The sequence below is a fragment of the Carlito syrichta genome, unplaced genomic scaffold (assembly GCF_000164805.1).
Source record: "Carlito syrichta isolate Samal-C Ts95f unplaced genomic scaffold, Tarsius_syrichta-2.0.1 Scaffold315561, whole genome shotgun sequence".
Lineage (NCBI taxonomy): Eukaryota > Metazoa > Chordata > Mammalia > Primates > Tarsiidae > Carlito > Carlito syrichta.
In genome coordinates this window covers 957808-966926 of record NW_007259657.1, presented here as the reverse complement: position 1 = coordinate 966926, position 9119 = coordinate 957808, and the positions used below count along the sequence as shown (strand labels likewise).

Genomic DNA, 9119 nt, shown 5'->3' with positions numbered 1-9119 from the left:
CGTGCAGAGCGCCCAGGTGCTCGTGGTCCTGCAGCAGCGCCTCGTAGGCCGCCGTCAGCTGCTCCTGCTGCTTCTGCAGGCCCTCGATCTCCGTCTCCTTGGCCGTCTGCTGGCTCTGCAGCAGCGTGTACTGCGCAGAGAGCGCGGCGCTTTGGGAGCTCAGGGCGGAGTTCTCCACCTGCGCGGGGAAGCCGGCAGTGGTCTCACCGGGGGCAGGGGCCGCGAGGGGGTGAGGCCATAGGCCGGGGAGCAGGTCAGGTGCCAGAGCCCGCATCGAAAATAAGTGGGACTCTCGGGGCAGGCTGGGCAGCTTTTCTGGGGAAGAGGACTGAACGGCAGGAACGGGCTGTCTGAGGGGGCTTCAGCCCAGAGCCACCCCACAGACTCCAGCTTTTGGGCAGGTTATGTCCTTTCTCTAGATAACTTCCTCGTGAGCCCTCTATTTTAAAAAGTCTGTTTTCTAGAACAAGTAGACAGAAAATCTGTGGATACAGAATACCTGAAGGATGCTATCAATCAACTTAATGGAACTAACATTTATAGAACATTGTGTCAGATACTGTTAGAAGACTGGGAGGGGGCTTCCTCCCCAATCAGCCTACGGAGCCAGAATCACCCAGGTATTAAAACCAGATGAGGACGCCACAAGAAAAACCCGGAGCAATAAGTCAAGACTTTTCTTGTTTTAACAGAACAAATCCCAACCTCTCTATCAAGTTTCCTGTCTAGTGTCCCTGTCCCGTAAGTTACATATTTTCAAACTTTCTAGAAGCTGCAGTAAATGGTAACTCATGTCCCCACGATCTGTTAGCCATAAATAAGGACAAGCACCCCAAGTTGTCCAGAATGCCAGTCATGCTCGTGCTGCTGACAGTCTGGGATCACCTCACGCCCTAATCTTAAAGACTCATCAGTTTTCAACCTCGTTAACACTTTTTTTTTTGAAGTTTGGGTCTCACTCAGTCGCCCAGGCTGGAGTGTAGTGGCATGATCATGGTCCACTGCAGCCTTGACCTGTTGGGCTCAGGCGATCCTTCTGCCTCAGCCTCCCAAGTAGCTAGGGCTACAGGCATATACCACCACGCCTGGCTAATTTTCTGTAGCTATGAGTCTGGCCTAGTTGTCCAGGTTGGTTTCGAACTCCTAGGCTCAAGTAATCCTCCCACCTCAGCCTGCCAAAGTGCTAGGATTACAGGTGCGAGCTACCGCACCCAGCTGCTAACACTATTTAACCTAACATGTTTGATCCCATTCTCCAAGTCACTCCTAATAACACAAGGAAGAGACTTGGGAAACAGGGGCAAGAGGCAAGCAGGAGAGAAATGAAGTTTTTCCACCCATGCAGCTTACACCCAGGCGCTGGAAAAGGCTTATGAACCACCCACCTGTGCAAATCGCTGACTACAGTACAAGCCCAAGCTCCCCATGCTCCATCCTGTGCCACCTGCGAAAAGCCCTGGCCTGGCCAGCCTTGCGACTGGGTATGTGGCGCTCACCTGAAGTTTGGCCGTCTGGGTCTGCAATGTGGTGTTGTGCTCCTGCAGGAAGGCGCTCTGCTTTTGCAGTGTTAGGATCTGGCTGCTGAAGGCCACATTCTGGGTCTCAAGGTGCTGCAGCTGGTCCTTCAGCAGCTGCCTCTCGGCCTGCAAAGCTGCATTCTGAAAGACAGGGATGCATGAGCCTGTCAGACTCTGGCTGGGTTGATGCCAACCGGCCGCAGGCACGTGAGTCGCACTGAATCTCCTGATACTTTGGGGGACAAAGCCCCAATCCAACAGGTGAGGGAAGTGACACTTCCCTCTTTAAAAAGGACAATCAAAATAATTTCTAAAAAAATAAAACATAAAGACTGGCATGTGGTGGCTCACAACCGTGATCCCAGTGCCAAGGTGAGAGAATGGCTTGAGGGCAGGAGTTTGAGACCAGCCTGGGCAACAAAGTGAGACCCTTTTATACAAAAAATAGAAAAATTAGCCAGGCATGGTGGTACACACCTGTACTGCTAGCTACTCAGAAGGCTGAGGTAGGAGGATCACTTGAGCCCAGGAGGTCAAGGCTGAGGTAGCTGTGATCGTGCCATTGCATTCCAGCCTGGACAACAGAGTGAGTCCCTGACTCAAAAAAAACATAACAAAAACCATCACTAAGAGCTTCCTAAAGTTGAGAATCAAATTAGACCAGAGGTGTGGACATGCACTGGCAAACTCTGGAAGGGGCCGACAGCAGACACTGCCAGGTCTCCAGTCACATGGTCTCCACCTTGCCCAGGGAACACATAAACGTAGGGCCTAGCTGGGATCCAGCAACACTGTATCTAAAGCAGCAGGTATGGCCAGAATCTGTCCCTCCCTGAAGGTCAACCCTAGAGAAAGACAGCGGCCTACTATGGAGACCACGGGCGTCCCCCAAGGGCAGCAACACCACGAGAAACTCTGACAAGAAGGCCCTTTGAACCTGCCAGGGCAGTCAAGCTGGACCTGGGTGAACCAACAGACCCTGACATCCCACACTCCCAGTGGTAATGGCGGGTCCTCGAGGGACTGTGGACAGGATGGCCTCTCCCTGAGGGCCTGCTGCATGGCACTCACGTCACGTTCCAGCTCGATGGCACGGTCCTTCACGCGGAGCAGCTCCATTGTGGCCTCCTTGTGGCTGGGTCCCCAGGCCTCCTGCCCCTGGTGGCCAGCGACCACCCGCCCTGTGGGATGCTTGGGAGAGTCCTGTAGTTGAGTCCCCTGTTGCTGGTTCTGCCGGAGGCTCGCACACTCCTCCTTCAGCTGCAGGCAGACAAGGGTGTCTTCAGGCAAGGGGAGCCAGCTCAGAGCCCTGCGCAGCCCTCTGCCCCCCACAAACCAACAAGGACAAGTCACACACGCTCCTTATGGCACGTGGCCTCTGTCCTCCATGCTTCCTCCTTCCCTTCCAGAGATGGCGGCAGGGCGGGGCCTGCTCCCACGCAAGCCACAGTTCCTACTCCAGTCATACAATGGTGGTACGCCCTCCTGTATCCTGAGCCTCACTGTCTACTCCAGGGGACAGAGAGGCGGCCAGGAAATGGGGACTAGGGGAGGCTGGGGAGCGGGGGAGGCCGGAAACCAGGGGAAGCCAGAAATAGAGGAGGCTGGGGAACTGGGACCAGGGGAGTCTGGGGAACAGGTCCAGAGTCGCATGTCTCCTAAAACCCCTCTGGCACTATAACTGCTTAGCTCCAGACTTCTATTCAATCCCGCAGCCAAGAAATGCAGTACATGTTCAAAGAGGAGGCATGAGGAAACACATGTGTGTGAAGAGGAGAATATGTGTGCATATACATGTGGAAAGTGTGGACACATGGAAAACATATGAATGCATGTGGAGTGTGTGCACGTGTGGAGAACACGTGTCTGTGTGTGAAGTGTGTGTGCTCATGAGGACACGTGTGTGGAGAGTGTATGTGGGGAACGTGTATGTATATGCTGTGGAGAGCACATATGTGTGTGGAGAATGTGTACACACGTGAAGAGCATACACCTATATGTGTGTGAACTGTGCACACACACGGAGAGGACATCTGTGTATGTAGGAAACACATGTGCATGCGTATACCCAGGAGGGGACACAGGCATCCTCTCAAGCCCCCGCACCTGTCCTTCCCACCCATGAGAGGGCACTTGTGAGATTAAAGGCCACTGCCTGGTGCCCACAACTCACAGCTCACATGGGCCGTCACCAGGACCTGCCTGGTACCTCGGTGCTGCTCCAAGCTGCCTCTTCCCACAGCCTGACCCGCACCCTGGTCTATCTCCCCAGCGTGTGGGACTCAGGTGCTGCTGCTCAGTAACCCTGTGGCACAGCCACTCCTGTCCCATGCCACCCGGGCAAGGCCTGGAGCAGCAGGGCCTGCAGTGTACCCCGCGCCCTCACCAGCTGGAGCTCGCCCTGCAGCTGGCAGTTCAACTTCAGCTTCTCTTCCACCTGGGCCTCCAGGGACACGATTTTCTCCTCCTTCAAGGCCAGTGTTATTTTCAATGTTGATTCATTCCCGCCCTCCAAAACCTTGTACTTTCTAGAAAACACAAGGACATTGTGGCATCACTTACCACCTCCTCACCCACAAGCCCCGGTCTCCTGGCTGCCTCTCCATCTGCTCTAGCAGCTTCTAGGCCAGAAGAACTCCAGGAGCAAAACCTACCTGCCCAGAGCCCTTTCTGGGGCTCCTCGGGCAGACATGCCTGTGACCAAAGATGACACTGTGCTATGTCCTACTCATGACAGCCATTTTACAATGGGAAAAGTGAGACTCGGAAGGGCTCAGCAACTTGCCCAAATTCACAGTGCTGGATGGGTGGGAGGCCCACAGCCTTCCAGCTGGTGTGTGGACTTGTCGGGACAAGTCCAGGGAAAGTCCAGGATGCAGGACTTCCCTGCAAAGCAAGACCGCTTTGAGTGCTATAGGGAAACCATGAGCGACGAGTCTTTAAAGTGAGCATGTTTACAGTGGACAAATGCCCCCCACGCTGCCCAAGACCCCAGGGACAGGCCAGATAGCAAGGCCCGTGGCAGGGAGGATGCCTACGTGTTGCCGTCGCCATCCCGCAGCAGCTGCTCCTTGTCCAGGCCAAGCTTGTCCAGCTCCTGGCTCAGCCTGTCCAGCTCACTGGTTAGCTGCTGGCTTCTCAGTTTCTCTAGCACCAGGTCCTGTGAGACACGAGACATGAGACTCGAGACCCGGGCATGGGCAAGATGCGCGAGGGAGGATGGGTGGGGACATAGGAGGGAGGCCGGGCACCACAGGACGCACGGGGGAGCTGGCTGCCAGCCCCCTCAGGGCCGAGCAACTGCCTCCCGGCCTCAGCTGCCCCGAGTCAGGCAACAGGCACAGGCTGTCCCCACGGATGCCCTTCACTAGGGAGGTCACACAGGCTTTAGCCCTCCTGGTGCTGAGGACCATGTGCTGGGGCCTGATCTGAGGTCCCCTCCCAAGGACAGGTGTGAAATGCCTCTATGCTGACCCCTGTGGCAGGTGCGCTTCTAGGGACACGCCAGTCTTCCTGCAAACAACAGGTAATTAAGAACCCACTGCAGAAACTCTGCTCAGATGGAAGAGACTGTGAAGGGGAAGACGTCCCAAACCCAAACTTGACTTTGATCACTACAAAGCGTGGGTGCTGGGCTAGTGTGGGAGTCCACGTGCTCCCACTGCACACCAGCTCCTGTGACCTCAGGCAACCACTACCTGCCTGGTGTCATTGCTACTCATGGGCACACTGTCCCTTGTACCCCATCACAAGACCCAAGGTGGTGAGACATGCTCCCTGCTCCCCCAGATGCCCAGCTGCACTGGACCAGCAGGAGCCAGGTGACTGGGGCGGCAGGATGCAGGTCACTGCCTGGCTGGTGCAGGACACTCCATGTGCCTCTTCTCCTGCCACAGGGACTGCCCTGGCCCAGAGCCACAAGATCAAACAGTGGGTGGCTCAGTCACAGATAAGGGACAGGCTACTCAGGGTACCCCAGATGTTGCAAAACCAGGTAGGCCTTGGCCAAGATAACCTGCGGAGACGCCAGGCTAGTGGTGACCACGGCATACCTGACCTATGCAGACCGCCAGGGTTGCAACTATCCATTCTGGCTCTCTCCTCCAAGGCACACTCACTAGGTCGCATGGACAGTCAGTTGCATTTGCAAACATGGAAGCCACCAGGTGCAGTGGCTCACATCTGTAATCCCGGCACTTTGGGAGGCTGAGGCAGGAGGATCACTTGAGCCCAGGAGTTCAAGACAAGCCCAGGCAACATAGCGAGACTTTGTCTCTACAAAAAAATCAAAAAAGTAGCTAGATGTGGTGGCACACACCTGTAGTCCTACCTACTTGGGAGGCTGAGGCAGCAGAATCTCCTGAACCCAGGAGGTCAAGGCTGCAGTGAGCCATGATTGTGCCACTGCACTCCAGGCTGGGTGACAGACCAAGACCCCTTCTCCACAAAAAAATAAAAAAAATTAGCAGGGCATGGTGGCAAGCACCTGTAGTCCCAGCTATTCAGGAGGCTGAGCCTGCTTAAGCCCAGGAGGTCGAGGCTGCGGTGAGCCATGATTGTGTCACTGCACTCCAGGCTGGGTGACAGAGCGAGACCCCTTCTCCACAAAAAAATATAAAAATTAGCAGGGCATGGTGGCATGCACCTGTAGTCCCAGCTATTCGGGAGGCTGAGGGAAAAGGATCACTTGAGTCCAGGAAATCGAAGCTGCAGTGACCCATGGTCATGCCACTGCACTCCAGGCTGGGCGACAGTCAGTGCAAGGCCCCACTCAAAAACAAACAGTCAGGTGTGGAGACCACTTAAGAGCGACTCTCTCCTTCTGCCTGGCACACCTGGGGCGGGGCCATGTCTCTGAGCTCCGCTGGGACACGTTCCAGGCTCACTCCCTTCCAGTCTACCTGCTACGGGCAGAGGTGCCAGAGGAGGCCCCATGGGGAGAGACTGGGCCTCAAGACAGAGAAGGATCCTGAGCAGGGCCTTGGGCACCTTGATCCAAGCACTGGCTCCTCCCTGAGGCATGTCACACCCCACACATATATGTGAGGCTGCACTTGGGCCTCCTGGAGCTGCTGTTCACCTGACATCCTGATGATGACCAGGTGGCCCACACAAAAACACGAGGAGAGAGCAGAACAAGCAGCTCTGGGTAGCTGCATATCCACTGGAAGACACAGTGCTCACATCCTGCGACCCTGAAACTCCACCTCTGGGAATACATCTGTACAAGGGTGTCCAGCGTTACTTAAAGTAGTGAAAAAGAACGAGTGCTCACGCCTGTAATCCCAGAACTTTGGGAGGCCGAGGAGGGAGGATCGCTTGAGGCCAGGAGTTAGAGATCAGTCTGGGAAAAATAGTGAAATCTTGTTTCTATAAAAAATTAGCTGGGCATGGTGGTGTGTGTCTGTAGTGCCAGCTAGCCAGGAAGCTGAGATGGAAGGACTGCTTTAGCCTAGGAGTTCATGACCAGCCTGGGCAACATAGCAAGTCCTCATCTCTACTAAAAAATTTTAAAACTGGAACCACATGTGGTGGCATGCACCCAGCCACTTGGGGAGCTGAGGTGGGAGGACCACATGAGCACAGGAGGCTGAGGCAGCAGCAGCCGTGATCATGACACTGCCCGCTAGCCTGGATGTCAGCGTGAGACCCCCCAACTCAAAAAAATAAAACAAAATAAACTAAAATAAAATGGTGAAAATACTGGAAACAACCTAAATGTCCAAAACATAACCACAGTTAAGTCTATAAGATTAAACACCTTGTAGCCTTTAGGGTATCATGGCTCTGAAACTCAGTTAACACAGCGAGAAAAGGTGTCACAAATAAAATAAACAGAACCGTTAAGCGGTGTACACAGTGTGATGCTGGTGTGTGTCTCCACATGTGTGCACAAAGGAAGAAACAGAATATACCAAGCCAAATTCCAGGACCATCCTCTATGGGTGAGGAGGCCACACACAAGGGCTTAACTGATCCTTAGGACTCTGGGTGTTTTCTGTGGACTTCACTGGTGCCAGAACTATGGGAATTTCTCTGTGGGTTGAACTGGATTTTAGACCTTGGAGTATTTTCTCTGTAGGTTTCACTGGTTCTTAGACCTCTATTTCTCTGTGGATTTCATTGGTCCCTAGACCTCTGGGTATTTTTCTCTGTGGGTTTTGATGGTCCTAGACTCCTGGCATTCCTCTCTCTAGAACCAGGGAAGGCGTCTGAGGAGGACCCGAGTCCCCTTGTGCCCACACCCCACCCCATGCCATCCTGGGCCACCCACGCTGCTCACCTCCCGAAGTGTGGCCAGTGTGCTTGTGTGCACAGTGAGCTGCTTGGCCAGGTCTCGGTTGTCCTGCTCCAGCTCCCGGAGCCTGCTGGCCGCATCCCTACAGCGAGCCAGTTCACGGTCCCTTGCGCGGCCCTCCCGCTCAGCGGCTGACAGCCGGGCACTGCTGTCATCCAGCACGGCATCCTTGAGCTCCACCTGCTGCCACAGACGCCGAGTCTCACGTTCTAGCAGCTTCTTGTCCTTCTCCAGCTGTGCCACCTCCCGCTCCAGGGCTGCACGGGCCTGCTCGGCACCCTCCAGCCGCACCTGGGCCGGCCTCAAGGCCTCCAGCTCGCCCCGCAGTGCCTGGTTCTCGGCGTCCAGCTGCTCGCCACGGCGCTCCACATCCTCAAGCCGTGCCGATGCATCCTGCAGCATGGCCAGTGATTCCTGCAGTGTCCGGTTCTCGCGCTCCAGGGCCTTGGCCTTCTCCCCGGCCGCCTCCAGGGAGGCCGTCTCCTTGGCCAGTCGCGTGCGCTCCTCCCGCAGCACCTGCTCCAGCTCCTCCACGCGAGCCGCTCGCTCTCGCGCTTGCTCCAGGTCCCGCCGCAGCTGCTGCCTCTCCAGCCGGCTGAGCCTGCTGCCAGCCTCCACCCCCGCTGGCTGGAGGGCCTCACTCTCATCTTCCATGTCCTCCATGCAGGCCTCACCACTGGTCTGCGTCCTCTCCCGCAGTGACCGCACTGTCTGGTGTAGCTGGTCCTTCTCCTGCTCCAGCTCCCTGATCTACGGAAACAATAGGTACAGTCAGGCTGCCCCAAGGCCTGCTTCAGGGACCCCAGTGCACACCAGGGGTCCAGAAAGTAGAGGCTGTACCCAGAGACTCCCTAAGTCCCTGACTCAGACACAGGGGAATAGGTGTGAACAGACAAATGGCTCAAGTCACATTCAGAGCAGCCAGAGGTGATTTTTTTTTTTTTTTTTTTTTTTTGAGACTAGTCTCACTTTGTTGATAAAGATTGCTTTTTTGAAAAAAGAATTTATGTGCACGGTCAAAAATGCAACAAGTAAAAAAGAAGAAAAGTGAAAAGTAAAATATGTTCTTCTCCCACCACCTAGTTCTTCTCCCTAAAGACAACCAGCTTAAAACACCTGTTTCCTTCTAGTTATGGTGCCTGTCTTAAAAGATTTTAAGGATTCTATGCCTTTCCCTGTTACTGAAGACTGTTTATCTCCACCTTGTAATGACTCTGTGAGGTTAATACATGAGACGTCCCATTTTGCAGGTGAAACTGAAGGGACGTGATATGCTCAGATCACACAGTCAGAGGAAAGCTGGG

At 54.8% G+C, this 9119-nt stretch overlaps 1 protein-coding gene across 1 annotated transcript in view; it reads right to left on the bottom strand.

Annotated features, from left to right (window-relative positions):
- CCDC88C (coiled-coil domain containing 88C) overlaps window positions 1-9119 on the bottom strand; it is a 113644-nt gene that overhangs the window by 28518 nt on the left and 76007 nt on the right. Inside the window, exons 15-20 of the mRNA XM_021706412.1 lie at window positions 7801-8565; window positions 4556-4677; window positions 3904-4045; window positions 2589-2777; window positions 1497-1658; window positions 6-178 (exon numbers count right to left, since the gene is read on the bottom strand). Of these exons, the coding sequence (XP_021562087.1) occupies window positions 6-178; window positions 1497-1658; window positions 2589-2777; window positions 3904-4045; window positions 4556-4677; window positions 7801-8565 (1553 nt within the window). The remainder of the gene's footprint in view (window positions 1-5; window positions 179-1496; window positions 1659-2588; window positions 2778-3903; window positions 4046-4555; window positions 4678-7800; window positions 8566-9119) is intronic.